The sequence below is a fragment of the Podarcis pityusensis genome (genome assembly GCF_964106645.2).
Source record: "Podarcis pityusensis genome assembly, chromosome: 4".
NCBI classification, from domain to species: domain Eukaryota; kingdom Metazoa; phylum Chordata; class Lepidosauria; order Squamata; family Lacertidae; genus Podarcis; species Podarcis pityusensis.
Genome location: NC_138027.1, coordinates 37,936,069 through 37,954,665, shown reverse-complemented (window position 1 = coordinate 37,954,665; position 18,597 = coordinate 37,936,069). Strand labels below are relative to the sequence as shown.

Below are 18,597 nucleotides of genomic sequence, written 5' to 3'. Positions count from 1 at the left end.
TTTAGGTATATATTATACTTTTTTCAAGAATGATTCCAATGTGGTTTACAAGGAGCATAAACTTTAATCAATGGAAGAAAAAATCCACCTTAACTGAAACACAATGAGGTATGAAATAGCCAAAAGACAATGAAGATAACCGTTTTATCAGGTTGAATCTCCACTGCTTTAGTTAGTTAATTTTCTAAACAAAGCAAGGACTTCCAAGAAGTATTGAAACAAAAGTGACAATTCTTGTGCTAGAACACATATTGCAAACTCCAGTTTTAATACTGATCTTCAAACATGTAGGTAGAATGTCTACAAAATAAATAAAAAATAAGCATACCCAATACAGTTACAGTTGTTGATGACTGGGAACTTCCTAGAGGAAACGTAGCTGCTTTGCATACATATTCTCCGGAATCAGAGAAGGTAATATTTGTTAGGATGATTGATGCATCTGTAAGTGAGGCATTCTTAAGAAATACTCTTCCTTGATATCCTCCTTGAACGGAAAATCCATAATCAGGATGATGTACAGCAATAGTCTGTGGAGCCTTTCCATGCATTTTCTCCCATGTAATTTGTGTTAATGTCTCATTTATATCAATTATGCATTTCAGTGTAACACTCTTCCCCCATACTGCTCTCACACGTGGATCAACTTTTGGTCCAGCTAAGGCACCTGAAGGTGGGGAAAAAGTAGAAAGAGAACAAAATATGAGTCATTCTGCATCACACATTATTCTTGTGTGAAAATTTGTTCTGTTATCATTGAGTCCACATATATTTTACCATTGGGAAAGTTTAGCTGCTATTACTTGCAATTTCTCATAGCAAAATTACCACCTTTATCCGGAATTTTAGCAATGATTTGCTTGCTATATTACAATAAAAAGTTTAGTGCAGATGACATAAATTTGAACATTACCATACTTTCCTGGGATACTGGTAACTACACACATTTGCAGACTACTTCTGTGTTCAGGGAAGATCTGCTCTGCTCATGCAACAGACTTTGGCTTGCACAATGGATTTTCTCCCTCTCTGCTGCAATGCATTCCTCCCCTGGGCACCCTTCCCTATTGTTTGTTTCTTGGTTTGCACATAATGCTAATGTGTGGTTCTTTGAAACCAGAAGTAAATTTGGCAAAAGTACTAATCCCCACCAAGTGGCAAGAGAAAGGTAGTTGCTGAGGCTCATCCACATACCACTAAACCGTGGCTTAAATGATAGCAATTGATACAATACAGCTTTGAACCCATGTTTTCTGCCTGCACAAAAGGTGCTTTGAATGAGACAGATGTTGAGATTATGATGACATTATTTGCAGCAGCAAAGCTAGAAATAGCAATTAACTGGAAATCTCTGGTTATACCAGATCTAATCTACACCAGTGGTGTAAAAAATTTGGATGGTATCTTTTCTAACAAAATTAACATACGCTGTAACACATAAAGAGAGTTGAGCTGATTATAAATCCCATTCTTTCATAAATCTAATAACTACTAGAACACAAATTTTCAAGACATTAGATCTAATTTGAAATGATTTTAAGTGCCCGTACTGTTTATGTTCCCTTACATAACTATTGATATGGAATTATTTGATGTACATAGTAGAGTTGTAATTTCTTACACATGTGCACACAAACACATGTGCACACAAAGCCCCACTGGAAGATTTGTAGTGCCTCATCACAATTTTAGATTTGTTTGAAGTCAGAGTGAGAAAGCAGATTGTACAATACCAGTGTCTACACCATGGGCATGAGAAGGGAGGAAAGTGGTCATTTAAAACAGCAGCAAAGGTTTGAATAAAGCAGGGATGTTATAATAACAGGTACCAGAAAGTTTACATCCTCTTGCAACACTTGATAAGACAGGACACTAAACTTCTCCACTGAAACTGAAAGAGACTTGCATGATCATGCCAACTTCCATCCCAAGTAGTTCTTAAAAGCAAAATGCATTCATGCTTAACAGCATTTAACTCAAAAAAATTCACTATATGTCTGCAAAGTAACTTAAAGATAACATTCACAATCCACAAGCCATATTTTGAACAAGAGCCTTTAAGTTCATCTCAATGGAAGCAACATTTTGCGATCTGAAATATGAAATCATTTACATGACTGTGGTTGGAAACACTTTAAAATTGAGAAAACTAAGTTTAAAATATAAAGCTGAGTAACACTGACTTCATCTACCAGAGAATTGAATGCTGGAAAATCACCATAGCAACTGAAAACCTGGTCTGGCAACTAAGAAATGACTATCAGCTTGCTAGAATCATTGCATATATACAGGGAGCATCATTACTACACAGTATTAAAAATATGAACCCTATTCTAGTTTATTAGGTCAACTAGCAGAATAGTTTGTCTTCATGCATCCTTGAAATGAATCCTTCAATCTAAATCTGAAGGAAGCAGAGGTTAGACTATTATTTAGAACAATTAGCTCCCATATGGGAATCTAGTTTGTCACACAAGTAATGGTGACCCTGTTGTGTAAGTTTCTAAATGAAGAGACCAATTATCCCTTCCAATGTGCCTTCCAGCCAGGTACCGGGGTTCTTATCCTTGTTACTGACCTACATACATAGCTCAGCAACTTTGGCAAAAATAAAAATCTCAACCATTCTTGAAACATGGCAACCCTAATTAAACTAATGGAAGAGGTCAGTACGACCATGGCACATCTTGCTCACTCTTTTATAGTCTTCCAGGAATTTGATGGAGAGAAGTTCTAAAACTGTGAAGAAAAAGATATGGACCAAAGCAACAAAAACTTACCTAATTCATACAAGACAAAAGTTATGTTAGCTATGATAAACCTGACTGATGTTTGGGTATACAACCTGACTTGAGATTGAGTAACACTCTCTTGTTTAGATTGAGTTGTACTCCATGTGAAGGAACTAGGTTCAGCATTCAAGCTCTACTTGAATTCATTTATATACCACATTTCTTTCAAGGAGCTCCTCACAAAAACCCTGTGAAGCAGGTTAGACTAAGAGGCTGTGTCTGCCCCAAGGTCACCTAGTGAGCTTCATGGCTGGATGGGGATGCAAACCTCTGAGTCAGTGTGCAGAAGTAGTTTTGGTAAGCAAGAAGGCCAATGCAGAATAGCTATTATATAGCCATTCTCAAAGTGCAAGCCCAAATCCCTTAACCATCAAGAGTTAGCTGTTTTTATTTATTTAACTATTTGCCTTCCAGCATTTTTACAAACCCCCAACTCTCTAAACCAGATTGCCTAGACAGGATTGCCCTCTTGTGGTCACAGTTATCTCCTGTCATCTCCTAATACTCTTCCCCAAAGGCTCTTTCCTGGAGTGTTCAAATTTGAACTCTCTTTGCCTTTGCGGAAGGATAAGAGGGGGAAACCCAATTATCTCAGTCTTTTCCAACTTAAAGTAGCCTCCCACAACAGTTACCTCCCTTGCTTTCATCAGCGCTAGAAGCTGGGTAAGGTTATCAATGTGATGGCTGCTAACTTTGCCACATCATTTCAAGTCCTGCCATATTTTTAGCTAGCAAGGGAAAACTATCTACCACATCCTGCCCAGCTCAACTTCAGTGAACAAACTGAAATTTAATCCAGAGAATTGCTGCTGGAAGTTCTGCTAGTCTGCAAAGAGTTGTGCATCCTGTCTTAGATTAGGTTGAGATCCCCCTGAAATTATTAACTATGCCATGTACTGGATCTAGAAGCACCTTTCTTTGCTCCTGGATGCCCAGGTGGTGCTGGCGTCCAGTAGCAACTTTTACAATCTATGGTTCTGTCTAGAAAAGGCAGATTTGGCCTGTGCACCAGCTACACCCAGACCAAACTATTCTAGCTCTTCTCTCACAAGGCTGCCTCTCACAAGGTGCAAAATATGGGGAGATGGTCAGAGCATAGCGCAGCAATTCTACAGCAGTTATATTGGTTGCTTACTTGTTTCCAGAATCAATCGAAAGTGAAGGTATTAACTCTGACAGTTAAATATCTTCACACACTCATATGAGCCTGCCTGACGTTAGGATCTCTACTGTAGGCTGCACTCTCTGGATTGCCTTTTGTATATATTCAGTGTGGAGGAGTGCAAGACCAGGGCTTTCTTGGTGGTGGCATGGAAATGGTGAAATTCTCACTCAATGTAATACAGAACATCCTCCCTCTCTATTTGGAGAGAGATGCTGAAACCTTATTAAAAAAATTCTAGAAGGCAGTTTTAATCGTTACTTTAATGGTACCACCTGTTTCATTCTGATATTAATGCTAAATTTGTATACATATATTATATATGCATGCATTATAATGTTAGCATACATATTTCATTCTAGCAAACTGCTTAATAATTTATTTTAAAAGCAGGATATAATAAATCATTTAAATAAAATAAGCACTGAAATTATTATCCTGCAGCAGCTTTGGTTGACAGCCAAAAACTCCAGATATATCTGTTTATTTTAATAATGTATATCCCACCTTATCAGGAATATAAATCAAAGCCGCTCACAAAATAAAACCAATATATGATACAACAAGAAGTACAAAGCGGAAAAAGCACATCAGATAAACAAGCCACAACAAGCAGCAGCTTACTGAAAGGAGGTTTACAGCCAGGAGTACAGAAACAGGACCCAGCAAATCTCTGGGGTGGGCATTCTACATGGTAGCCCTTATCAAAGATCTTGCTTCTAGTAGATGCCTACTGGACTTTATTTGGCAATGGCATCTGGCACAAAGGCCCAGGTGTTGAACAGAGTGATGGCACATAAAGTGGTCCTTAAGACATCCTGTCACAATGCCATGTTGAGCTCTAAAAGTTAAAAGCAGCACCTTAAGCTTAGAAACAAATAAAATTAGCTCAGATAATACAAGACTCCAACCATTTGTTCTAATCACACAACCCAGGCTAGGCACTAGCATTTTGTACCAAAGTTTTGTTTTTATCACACATTTCCGCAGTAATCTGTAGGTTACTAGGGCATGATTGATGGGTGAGGTTCGACTTAGCCAGGAAGTATCACAGCTAATGTGCCAGCTGAAGCTAGTAAAAGGAACTCCTATGTCCTGATGTCACCTGAGCCTCCAGGACAAATATGCTGGTCACGGAACAGCCCACACTATGAACCCAATCCTTGAGGGGGAGTGTAACCATGCCCAGAACAATCTGTATCACCTAAATCCAGATTTAGAAAAATATCCCACTCAACAGCAGTTTCATCTTGTCTGGATTAAGTTTCAATTTTTTTACATCCTATCAAGTCTCACACTCAAACAGTTTCAAGATTCGTTGCCTCCTTAGCCTCCAAGGTAAGGAAGAGAAAAAAAGGTGGGTGTTACCAACACTGCTCAGCAAAGTGTCTCTGGACTTCACTCAACCATTTCATATAGATACTGAAATGCTTGGGAACCAAGATCCTCTCTGCTGCACCTCAGTGGCAGAGCTGCAGTCCCCCAGCATCACCTTCTGCAGCAAGCACTCCAGAAATCAGTGGAACCATGTAAGGAAAAAAGTCCCCTCCTACACAAATCCTATGAGGTGCCATCAACTGTCACTGAGAGCTCCAGGAAAATCAACAAGTTTACATTCTCATTTCTCATTTCCCACAAGCGGTCCACTAGGGCAACCAAAGTGGGTTCCATTTCAACACTGGGCCAAAAATTTTGATTGGAAGGAATCAGTATCATTCAAAAATACCTGGAGCTACTGATGAGTCCTTAAGCTAATTTGTGTTGATAAATATATGAAAGACTTTCCAGGATTAAAAAGTATGATAGGAAAGAACAAAAGTCTTCCTGAAAATTATAGACATGAAACTAGTTTTATTTTCATGCCCATCATTAAAATATTCAGTGCTGCCAATATAAAGAAGAGAGGAAGATCCTGTAGAATATGGCTCTCTTAATTTTTTACTGAAATATTCTAAGTACCTTGACAGATATGACAAGGATTCATTCAACAAGAACTACATTTGGCCACATGCCATGGTCTGCAGAGAATTTTCACTAAGTAAATCTTTTACTAAAATACCTCAAAAATCTGAATTTGGCTTTCCCCGATTCTTCAGTGTTTAATGCCTCATCATCTCCAATATGTAATTCAACACTTTACAGATTCAATAGCTAGGTTTCTTCAAGGAACTTAAAGCATATGTCTAGGACAAATACTAACTTGGGATTTACTTAGTACGTTCAGAGTACTTTACATACGTATATTCTTGTCAGTGGTATTTACGAGACGGCTGCAATGTAGGCAAGTTTTACTAGAGCCACATTCCAGATGGGGACCAAGGCCAAGAGTGGTTTGCTTAATGTCATCTACTGAGTTCACGGTAGAGACAAGATCTAAACCCCAGATGAGATGGTTCACATCTCAGTATCTTAGGCACAACAATGCTGCAGTCCTCATGAATTCAGTTAAGAATGCTGACTGTCACTGCAGCATCTCCAGGCTGGCATAGCAGAGACATATATGACCCACTGCCAGCTGGGCCAATAGCTGGATCAGCTTAGGACTCAGCAGGTCCTTATCCAGCCCAGCTCCATTCCCTTCATGACTGAAATGCATTTCAGGAGTCTATGCTGTCTATCACTGGATTGGGGAGGGCGAATCTGTGCAGATGAATTCAGCTATATGTTCCTATTTTATCACAACATACATAAGTGTATTTTACCTCAGTGTATGAATTTCTAAACATACTTTCTTCTAAAATACACATTTCAAAACACTTTTGGTAAGTTTTGAGCCAAGAACACCACTACAAAATTCAAAGATGTGCACAACTTAAAATGATAGTTACGTTATTAATATTTTGATATTGAACAACTTATCACTCTTGGTACCAGCTAAAGGACTAAAAATGTCACATTACCAACCTCTAATTCACAGATAGTCTTAAATACAGATTCAAGGAGGATGAGCCAGTGTGTGTTAATTTTTCTGATTAATGTTGTAATATTATGGTGATTTGTAAATATTTCATGTTTACTTATATAGCTGAACTTGAATACCTCATTACATTAGTCCTTTTGTTGAAGATTTAAAAATCTTCAGATGAAGAGCTGTAAATAAGCCAACTCCTCAGCTTTCAATTTTGGAAAAAGCTGTGATGACTAGTAATACTATCTAGAATGAGAAAAAGGGATGCAGGTGATTGTATAACACACATACCTGAAAATGATCTGTGTCTTAGTTGACCACAATCTTAACATGCATCAACAGTGATGCAGCAGCAGAAAAAGTCAATGCTATTCTACGCTGCACCAACAGAAGTATGCTGTCCAGATCAATGGAAGTTATAGTACTGCTCTTATTTTGCCTTGTTCAGACCACATCTGGAGTACTGTGTCCAATTCTTGGTGCCACAATTTAAGAAGATATTGAGTGTCAAGCTGAAACGTGTGCAGAGAAGGGGTGCTCAAGATGATCAAGGGTCCGAAACCAAGCCTTATGAGGAACCATCAAGGGAGCTGGGTATGTTTAGCTTGGAAAGGAAGAGACTGAGAGGAGATATGATAGCCACCTTCCAATAGTTAAAGGGCTGTCACATGGAGGATGGAGCAAGCTTGTTTTATCCTGTTCCACAGGGTAGGACCCAAACCAATGACTTCAAGTTACAAGAAAGTAGATTCCAACGAAACATCAGGAAGGACTTCCTAACAATAACAGCTGTTCCAACAGTGGAACGGACTCCCTCGGAAAGTGGAGGACTTGCCTTCCTTGGAAGTTTTTAAACAGAGGTTGGATGGCCATCTGTCACGGTTGCTTTAGTTGTGACTCCTGCACTGCTGGGGGTTGGACTAGATGACCCTCAGAGTCCCTTCCAACTCTATAATTCTAAGTTAAAAAAGATCGAATCAACTGAAACCTGCTGTCTTTAATGGAATTTTCACTGAGATATCATGCAGAAATGGTGGCGTACCATAACACTGAAGAAGGTGAATATAATTGTTTACAATCATATCTAGCACCTGGAAATGTTTAGAGCCAAACGTTAAACAACTGCTTTGAAAGCAGCCAGGAGGAATTTAGGGACAAAGTGTGGATCTTCTAGGAGCAAATTATCTCAAATAGCTATTAAGCACCTCACCTGCAAATAAAAGATAATTTTTAAAAGCATGTATTAAACTAGCATTTAAAGTATAGTAGTCAGAGGTCTATAGGATTTCTGGCTTTTGCACAAACTAAGGTAGACATGAAGTGATGTATATACATGGATGAAACGCACCACTTTTCTGGTAAATCCACAAGCATCTGTTGCACCACCCTACAATTATCTTCAGGTGTATATCAGAGTCTGGAAGACTCTGTTAATGGCTGTGGCTGTGTAATGAGTGGAGCACTCAGCTGATTTGACTCTCCTTATAGAGTACTCTACAGGGGTTGGACTAGATGACCCTTGTGCTCCCTTTCCAACTCTACGATTCTACAAACAGTCCCTGAAAGGAGTGGTTCCAAGATGAGCCATCCCCACAGATTCGCATTTGCTTCAGCACCTGCTGCTCACCATCAAACTGGCTATTGGCCAATTCCGGCAAAGCACACCAGTTGTTTTTGAAGTCAGGGGCTTCCCTAAGACGGGATGGGGTGGGGGAGAGAGAGAGACCCGGAGGGGGTGCATTTAAAAGGGCGGCGGCCAGCTACATCATGGCATCGGCCTGTCCTGCCCACAAATCACGGCTGCCCCGTCATCAGCCGAGACAGAACGGAGACGAGCGAGAGCAGCTTCCAGCCAGCGCAGCTCCCAGAATGCCGGACGTAACGGTCTCGGCGGCGGCGGCTCCAAGTGACAAGTGGAATCCCAACAGCTCCAACTCCCAGCAACAGCGCCGACAACAAAACACAACAAGGCGGCAGGACACACACGCTCACTCTCTCCGCCTGCGCGCCGACGCCGGGCAGAGGAGCGCTCCCGGAATAGCAGATGCGCGGGGTTGGCAACGCACAAATACACACAAACTATTAAAAAGAGCGGCGGACCTTCGAGGCTCCCGCCTGCCGGAGACAAGTCGGGGAAGCGGGGGGATGTTGATCGTGCTAGCCCAGCCACGGGCTCGGAAAGCGCTGCCTCCGTGTATGTGTGTGCCTTTTAACGAGCGCACGAGAAAACGAGTATTTATCTCAGCAGAGGAACATGAGCTGCAGACAAGACACACCCTCGCACACATCGCTTGCTCTTCGACGCCCCACAACTCTTGCCCGGCTTCGCGCGCCCCCCCTTCACAAGAAGCCCCCCTCGAGCGCCACACCCAGAAGCAGCAACCGCCCCCCCACACCGAATAAGCTCACCCTCCAGCCCCCCCTCGCGAAATGTTGAAAAAGGGGTGGGGGGGAAGGACCCTCGAGGTTGGTTCCTCCATTTCCCCTCATGAAGAGAAAAGACGCGAGGCACTTCCCCTCCTCCCGCCGCCCCTGCGCCTCCGGCCGGGGTCTCTCGCCTCCGGCTTGGCCCACCTCGCCTCCACCGGACACGCAACTTCTCCCGACTAGCGGTTGAGGGAAAAGTTTCCCCTAAGTCCCGCCCGCCACTTCTCCCTCCCTCGCTCGCTCTTTCTCAACCTCCGTCCCTCCCACAGCGGCGGCCCCTTCGCGCCCCGCGCTCGGACGACGGAGGGGAGAGGCTGGAGGGGGAGAGGGAACTGGTTTGGTCCGGAGAGGAGCCGCCGCCCCCTTCGCGGAAAAAAGAGAGAAAAGTTTCTGCGGCGACTCACCGCAGCAGACGCGGGAGAGGAGCAAGCCCAGCGAGAGCAAGCCGGGCAGGGCGGGCGCAGCCGGGCGGCGGTGGCAACAGAGCCGAGATGGAGGGGAAGAGGACGAGCAGCGGCGGCGGCGGCGGCCGGGAGGAGCCGGCGGAGCGTCCGCCGCCACAATGGACCCGGCCATGCTGGGGGCTCCGTTCTCAGCAGCAGCAGCAGCAACCGCCGCCGCTACGGCTCGGCAGCGCAGCCTCCTCCTCCGCCTCCTTCCCTTCGCAGCGCCGGGTCCGTGTGTCGCTGCGCGGGGAGGCGTCGCGCCCGCTGCCCCTCCTCCTCCTCCTCCTCCCACCGAAGGAACGGGACGGACCATCCCGACCGCCAGGGGAGGGGCGTTGAGAGCGCGGGTCCCCCCCTCCTTTGTGCTTCTCTTTCCCTGAAGGCCTTTCTCTGACGGGACGTCCCCGGTCTCAACGACTCGACGCCTCCGACGAGGAAGCCGGACACCCGGGAGCGGGAAGGTGGGAGCGGAGGGTATGTCACAATGGCTTCCTCCCCCTCCCTTTGAGAATTAGTGGTACATGCCGCTCCTCTCCCTCCCCTTCCCTACTTGCAAATTAGGAGGGGGGTTTTTAGAGGCGGGGGGCGGGGCAGAGAGAGATAATCAGTGTTTCTCACTCTGTTTTTTATACTTTCATTTCTATTTTTTTCCCTACCCACCCCCCTTTCCTCTGTAGCATTTCTTTCTTTTTCTTTGCTTCTAACCACGATTGAGTTTCCTTTTGCTCTCCATGATTTCCCCTTCTCTACCTTCCTTTGACTCGTCTGCCAGTTTTACTCTGGGTGGTTATTAAGTCCTTCGTGCCTGGTGAAAAATACAGGCTTGCTGGTTTTCCGTCCGCAAACCGTTGCCAGCCCCGTTCTTTCTCCTTCCACGCTAGGACCCTCCGAGAATCCTCCTCCGACCAGCTGGAAGAAGCACCAGGAGCACAGCAAGAGACAGAAAGGCGACAGGGTTGTCTTGCAAACGACCGTCAGCGAGCAAGCAAATACCCGACACTCTTCTTCATCCTCATCATCTTCTTCTTCCAGCCGTGGCATGGCTCCAAATAATCACCTGAGTTCAGGAGCGCTTAACGACGCAGCAGGAGACTGTTAACACCAGTAGGTTCACCTTCTGGTCCTCCCTCGTTCCCCGCCCCATTTGCCGCTTAAAAAAAAAATTAAAATCAGCAACCACGAAAGGAAAAAGTAGTTTGGAATTAGAGTTTTCGGACGTGAATGGAAAAGGACATGTGACCCGGAATGAAGGAGGAAAGGTTACAGGCTACCTGACAAAGTTAGATGTGGCAACCAGTTACTGGAAAATTAAATGCTTGTTTATCAGCAGATTTAATTGCTGGTGAAAGATACGGGCTTGACAATTGCAGCAGTTGCACCTTCTGCATCCGTTCAAAGCGTGCGGGGAGATGGGGGTTAATGAAGGTAGTGACAGTGCAAGCTTTCCTTTACTTCCCTGTCCATCTATTGCAGCCTTTTTCTGAAAGTGACAGAAGGTACGGAAGCTTTCTCCTTCTGTAACCTGCATCCCAACTACTACTGCCCGTTTCTGTGGTCATTTCTAGGATGTGGGCATTTGCCCTCTGCCAATAAGACTGCAACAAATCTCATTTTGCACAGTCCATTGAAGATGTGGGATGGGCGTAAGCTTCATTCCTTGCTGCACTGTGGAAACAGATTAGAACTGGCACCAGTGAAAAGCAGGGTATCATGTTCCCAATCCTCTTAGCCAATCAGATCTCTTTAGCAAATAATGGGTTTGGAGATGAAGGGAAGGCAGAAGGATGTTTATGAACAGATCTTGAGTGTGGGATGGAGATGCTTGCAGATATTAAGAACCTGATTTTGCAATACTCTCTTCATCCGGGGAGGTTCTTTTGGCTCCAATAAAATGGTTCAGCATCTCAGTCAGAGCATTTGAAGAAAACTGTCAGTGAAACACAGTTGTTGAGGGGATGTTACTTCAACAAGGATGAAGAGAAGTTTGAGAATAGTGTATATATGTATGTACTACACATTAAGAGAATCTGAATGGTACTTTGTAAAAGCATGGTTTGTAAATCATGTTAGAGTAAATAAGAATTACAGTAAGTTTCCAATTATGTGAACCTGATTAGCTTTATTATCCTGAAGAGCAAATTAACTGAGAGAGTTAACAAAATCAATTTTTGAATTGTGTAATTTTTCTGTTTTCATATACAATCTTTTAAACTGAACACAAACTACCTGTTGAGACTTCAATCCCAAAAAACATTGTAGCACATTTTGGAAACACCTGCCTGATAGACTTGCAGAGAGTGTAAGGATGCTAAATAAGTGTGTTTTCACAAATGTGATTCAATACTGGGATTTCTGCTTATTGGGTATCACTGTCTACATAGTTTGATATTCTTATTATCAAGTCTCTGTGCAACTTGGCAAACTTTCTCATTTTTAAAGGAACAAACAGGTCACAAAGCATGTTTTCTCTGTCATTTACTGCCCAAATCCAAGCACCTTTACTTAGTAAGTCCCATTGATTCAATTATGACTATGCACACATTAACAGCTTAAAGGTAAAGGGACCCCTGACCATTAGGTCCAGTCATGGACGACTCTGGGGTTGCGGCACTCATCTCGCTTTATTGGCCAAGGGAGCCGGCGTACAGCTTCCGGGTCATGTGGCCAGTATGACTAAGCTGCTTCTGGTGAACCAGAGCAGCACACAGAAACGCCGTTTACCTTCCCATCGGAGCGGTACCTATTTATCTACTTGCACTCTGATGTGCTTTCAAACTGCTAGGTGGGCAGGAGCAGGGACTGAGCAATGGGAGCTCACCGTGTCGCGGGGATTCGAACCCCCGACCTTCTGATCGGAAAGCCGAAGAGGCTCAGTGGTTTAGACCACAGCGCCACGCACCTCTGATCAACCGTCTGATCGGCAAGCCCTAGGCTCTGTGGTTTAACCCACAGAGCCACCTGCATCCCAGCTTACAATGCTGCAAAGTTGTTTCCCCCCTGTTGTGTTTCAAGTTCCATTTGCATGTTACTGTTCACACCAGATAGGAGGCAGGGATGCTTTCACCTGATATGCATTACCTGTTTGGTTTCACCACATCTGTAAGCCCCCAAATCCTATTCATGAAGCTTTCTTCTGCAAGGGCTGCCTCAGCTTCCCTATGAAGTGAATGTTGCCTAAATGGTTGGCACCACTTTGCGGTGGAATTTCATTCCCAGAGGGTGTTGCTTGGGGAATGCTTTTCTGCCCCATGGAACCTTCAATGTGGGGTTCTGCAAGGCTCAGTCCTATCCCCTACATTGTTTAATGTCTATATGAAACCATTGAGTGGGGTTATCTGGAGGTTTGGAGTACGTTGTCAGCAGTATGTTGATGACACTCAGCTCTCTTTCTCCTTTACATCTGCAGATGAGACAGTGGAAGTGCTGGACCAATGTCTTACCTCGGTAATGGACTGGATGAGAGCCAGCAAACTGAAACTCAGTCCAGATTAGACTGAGGTGCTGTTAGTGGGTGGTTCCCTAGACCAGATGGGTGAGAGATCGCCTGCTCTTGATGGGGTTACACTTCCTTTGAAGGAGCAGAGTCGTAGCTTGGAGGTACTCCTGGATCCTTTGCTGTCGCTCGAGGCTCAGGTGGCCTCAGTGGCTCTGAGTGCCTTCCATCAGCTTCAGCTGGTGGCCCAGCTACGCCCCTATCTGGACAGGGATAGCCTAACTACTGTTGTCTATGCTCTGATAACCTCAAGGTTAGATTACTGTAATGTGTTATACATAGGGCTGCCTTTGAAGACAGTTTGGAAATATCAGCTAGTACAGAATTCAGTGGCCATGAGCATATTACACCAATCTTGGTCTGACTGCACTGGCTACCAATTAGTTTTCAGGCCCAATTCACAGTGCTTGTTTTGACCTTTAAAGCCTTAAATGGCTCAGGACCGCAATACCTCAAGGACCGCCTCTTTTCATATGAACCTACCTGGTCCCTGAGATCATTTTCTGAGGCCCTCCTTCGTGTGCCTCCTCGAGAGGTCTGGGGGGTGGCAACACTAGAATGAGCCTTCTCTGCAGTGGCTCCCCATCTATGGAATGCCCTTCTCAGGTAAGTTCACCTAGTGCCTTCATTATACACCTTTAAGTGCCAGGCAAAAACATTCCTTTTCAACCAGGCCTTTGGTTGATCTTATTAATATTCTATGCCCTTTAAAAATGTGGGGGGTTTTGACAGGGTTATTGGTTTGTTGTTTTTATTCTGATTATGAATTTTGTGGATTTGTATTGATTTTGTTCTGTGAACCGCCCTGATACATCTGGGTATAGGGCAGTATCTAAATTCAATAAAGAATAAGAATAAGAATTAATATGTTTTCAAATGGGATGGAAGCTGATGTGAGGGGAAACGCATCCAACAGCAGTATTCCTCAAGAAACTACAGGATAGATATGGATTGTGGCGAATATTGTGTGTCCACTGCTTCAAATACTAGAGGTAGCATAAATGGTAATGTGTGCACAGCCCTACATTTCCTAGTAAATGTACTTTGGGTTGTATCCTTAATACCTGGTATTAAACAAATATGTGGATAATGGATTTATTGTGGCTATCAGCCATGGGTTTTAAATGAAGCCTGCAAGGCAAAAGTAGCAAATAGTCAATATCAGATGCTGAGGACAAGCAATGCCAGAGGGATGCTGGTTTCTTTCTTTGTTTTTAAAACCTGTTTTTGAGCTTCTCGGAAACATCTAGCTAGGAACAAGGTGCCTAGCACCTTGATGTGGCTGATGAAGGAGTGGCCTTTGTCTTAGCCAGATTCTGCTACTTCCGACAATTCTGTCAAAATCCTGACTTGAAATGGAGCAAAGAACATAAAGGAGCCGTAGGCAGGCAAAGAAAAAGCACCTCCTAACAGGAGCAGCTTTAGGCCAAACTGCATTATTCCTTCCTTCCTGTTTGGAACATGCTGTGCTTGAAGAGCAAAAGGTAGAGAGCTCGAAGAAGAGTCTGCAGTGTGAAGTGCTGGGGAGTTCTCAATGATTTCAGGTTGTATAACATAAGTTACAGGCCATGGGGTAGCTGTAAATTGGAATACGCCGCAGCTATTAGTTTGCCTTTTCTCCTACCCCGTAGCTCCTGGTAGAACTGAAAGTATACATCCCATAGACACACAGGTATGGATTTTGAATCCAGTTCAAATCTAAAAATGTTTCAGAACTATTTGTTGGCCGCCTCTCAAAGCTAAAAGCTCTTCCAAGGCAGCTTATAGAAAACACACACACATTAAATTAAGGTTTTATGAATCAAGGTCTAGGGTTTTTCAGCTGCCAAAGTTAGTTTGTTCCTTTTCTCTTAAATAACCTATTATTGTAAGAGCCAGTCTACATATTCAGAACAATAAAATGATACAGGTGTGTTGAGACTATACCTGTTCCGACTGCAGGTGTGGATGCTATTTCTTTAGCATATGACTAACCCTTGAAAATTGCCAAGCTGTCTGTTTTTCTCCCTAGTGTACTAATTTCTATGAATGTGGCATAGGGGGGTGGTCTGTGGGTTTTTTGTTTTTTTTACATGGAAGAACTTTTAAGTATAATAATAATAATAATAATAATTTATTATTTATACCCCGCCCACCTGGCTGGGTTTCCCCGGCCACTCTGGGCGGCTTCCAACGAAACACTAAAATACAATAACCTATTAAACATTAAAAGCTTCCTTAAACAGGGCTGCCTTCAGATGTCTTCTAAAAGTTTGGTAGTTATTTTTCTCTTTGACATCTGGTGGGAGGGCGTTCCACAGGGCGGGCGCCACTACCGAGAAGGCCCTCTGCCTGGTTCCCTGTAACTTGGCTTCTCACAGCAAGGGAACCGCCAGAAGGCCCTCGGCGCTGGACCTCAGTGTCCGGGCAGAACGATGGAGGTGGAGACACTCCTTCAGGTATACTGGGCCGAGGCCGTTTAGGGCTATAAAGGTCAGCACCAACACTTTGAATTGTGCTCAGAAATGTACTGGGAGCCAGTGTAGGTCTTTCAAGACCGGTGTTATATGGTCTTGGCGGCCGCTCCCAGCTGCCGCATTCTGGATTAGTTGTAGTTTCTGGGTCACCTTCAAAGGTAGCCCCACATAGAGCGCATTGCAGTAGTCCAAGCGGGAGATAACTAGAGCATGCACCACTCTGGTGAGTCAGTCTGCGGGCAGGTAGGGTCTCAGCCTGCGTACCAGATGGAGCTGATAAACAGCTGCTCTGGACACAGAATTGACCTGTGCCTCCATGGACAGCTGTGAGTCCAGAATGACTCCCAGGCTGCGCACCTGGTCCTTCAGGGGCACAGTTACCCCATTCAGGACCAGGGAGTCCTCCACACCCGCCCGTCTCCTGTCCCCCAAAAACAGTACTTCTGTCTTGTCAGGATTCAACCTCAATCTGTTAGCTGCCATAATTCTGCACCTATGCTGGAAGCCATACAATCTGAATGGGGCCTCTGTGATGTGACTTAAAGAAGCCTTCAAATACATAATTAATTTTGTCACTAAATAATATTCTGTTAAGAATTGTGAGAAAAACACATATTTATAAGAGCACAGAGAATGTTTCTGGGACAGATTTAACTTTAGGATGGCAGTGAAATTAAATTGTGAGCAAAAGCTAGTCAAATTTTGTTATTTCTTCCCTATTCTTGTATGTTTGCAGTTTCCAAATCTGCAAAATATATTTTATTTTAGCCAGGCTTTGAACAACCTACTAAGGAACACTGGAACAGATGCCTATTCCCAACCTAAGGCAACATCATCCATTCCGCTGCAAGAACACTTAGGCCTCTGAGACTCTGGTCAGGCCACCACCATAACAGATAGTGGCCAAAGACAGAGCTGGTTCACTTGTGCCATCCTCTCCTGCAAAATGTGGCTTGATGCCGTATCTGTTATTTTCTTTCTGATAAGCACGCAAACTCCTTTTCGTTTATCCAGGTCGTTAGTCTTATGCTGGGATTGTATAACAGGCATACTTTAGGGTTTGGTATTTTAAAGGTTTATTCTTGTAAAGCCACTCTAAGAGCTGCAATCTGGGGAAAAAACCTTATGGAAGATGAGTAAAACTCAGTAGGAAAGTACAATGTATAAGATTGTAAGGTAAAAGGTAAAGGACCCCTGGACGGTTAAGCCCAGTCAAAGGCGACTATGGGGCTGCGGTGCTCATCTTGCTTTCAGGCCGAGGGAGCTGGTATTTGTCCACAGACGGCTTTCCGAGTTATGGGCAGCATGGTTAAACCGCTTCTGGTGCAACAGAGCACTGTGACGGAAACCAGAGTGCACAGAAACGCCATTTACCTTCCTGCCACAGTGGTACCTACTTATCTGCTTGCACTGGTGTGCTTTCGAACTGCTAGGTTGGCAGGAGCTGAGAAAGAGCAATGGGAGCTCATCCGGTCGCAGGGATTTGAACCGCCAACCTTCTGATCGGCAAGCCCAAGAGGCTCAGTGGTTTAGACCACAGCGCCACCCGCGTCCCTATAAGATTGTACTATACATGCATTTAGAGTACAGTAGAGAATTAGCGATATGGCAGGGGTCTACAAATGTAGCTGCCAAATGACCGGTGGCAACCACATCACTCTTTCTGAGAATCGCTGCTCCTATGTGCCATCTCAAAGTCAGAAACCTCTCCCCTTCCCCGAGTTCTCTCAAGCACTGCAGAGAATGTGGACATGGGAGTGTTCTGTCCCTTTACGCTGGGTGTGAGACACAAATCCTGCCTTTCTTCTAACTCTTTGGTATCCGCAGAGGACAGGGGAGTGGAGGATAACAAGGAGGCTTCAGTCTCACTTCCTGTCTGCTTTGGGAGACACATAGAAGCATCAACAGAGATTCTCACTGTTTCCAAGGGTCACTGGACTACAGGATGAAGTAAGAGACTGACCCTTCCAGTCTCTTTTCTGCACATAGCAGAGAACCTGGAACAGGTCCCAACATAAAGTGAAAGATCTCTCCCACCTCAGAGGGCAGGTGAGTTCAGTAGCTGTAAATTTATGGAATCATAGTCTTATTATCCAAGCCATTTAGACAGTCATTTTCTTCCCTTTGGGGAAATGACTATTTTGAATAAACTGTAATCACTGAATTGGTAATGGTATTGCAACTTACTGCGCATATTGTATTTTAAATTATTTTCTTATCTACTCTTCGAGAACAGTTTAGTATGATGGGATGCTGGTGGAGGAACAGGTGGAGAGACGGTCCAGTTGGCCATAACTTACAGCCAAACAACCCACGCCTGATCCCCTTTCCTCTCCTGCCCCAGTAGGGTATCAGCATTTCCAAAGTGAGCTGTCACCTGTTGGCTTCTGTTATAGTACTCTTCCACCAGCAACCCCATTGGTGCTTACAAATAGGAACAGGGCACCCCTCTTCTCAGGCCCCTTTGATACTGTGATTATTTCATAAACTTTTGTTTTGGGTTCAGCTAGAACTTTGCCCTTGCGAATGCTTTGGTGATAACCCTCATTATTATGTATTTCATTACGATACTTGGTGTTTGTTCATTTCCATTTGAGCAAGTCAACATTCCATCTTCTGGGATCAACACAGCAGTAGTTGTTGTGTAATAGTGTGTATAATTTTAATTCTGTATATCATGTCCACCCCCCAAGCATCTGGTGTTTATTTTCTTTCACTGTGAATTCAAGTTAGAGCATCAGCCTTAACTGATTTTCTCACTTTGATGGCTTTGGAGTGATGGTTAAATATTGCTTCAAAATGACTTTGGTACTCACTTCAGTTTTGTAATATAAGTGACTTATTAAAAAGAAACAAAGAACTTATAACTTCCTTTTGCCTCTGGCGAACTCTCTCTATATATAGAGAAAGAGA

The 18,597-nt window shown here is 43.9% G+C and overlaps 1 protein-coding gene and 1 long non-coding RNA gene across 4 annotated transcripts in view; one reads left to right on the top strand and one right to left on the bottom strand.

The window, feature by feature from the left end:
- NECTIN3 (nectin cell adhesion molecule 3) overlaps nucleotides 1-9,995 on the bottom strand; it is a 44,690-nt gene extending 34,695 nt beyond the window's left edge. For 2 of the 3 annotated variants that reach the window (XR_013985312.1, XM_081002713.1), the window contains exons 1-2: nucleotides 9,694-9,995; nucleotides 329-667 (exon numbers count right to left, since the gene is read on the bottom strand). Coding sequence is in view for 2 of the 3 variants with exons in the window: in XM_081002713.1 (XP_080858839.1) it covers nucleotides 329-667; nucleotides 9,694-9,865 (511 nt within the window). In the remaining variant the exon portion in view is untranslated. The remainder of the gene's footprint in view (nucleotides 1-328; nucleotides 668-9,693) is intronic. The other variant, XM_081002712.1, reaches the window with a different exon arrangement.
- Nucleotides 9,996-10,046: 51 nt separating this feature from the next.
- On the top strand, nucleotides 10,047-14,093 carry LOC308475635. The gene is made up of 2 exons (XR_013985319.1): nucleotides 10,047-10,209; nucleotides 10,617-14,093. It is a non-coding gene; the product is annotated as an uncharacterized lncRNA (long non-coding RNA).
- The last annotated feature ends 4,504 nt before the right edge of the window (nucleotides 14,094-18,597 follow it).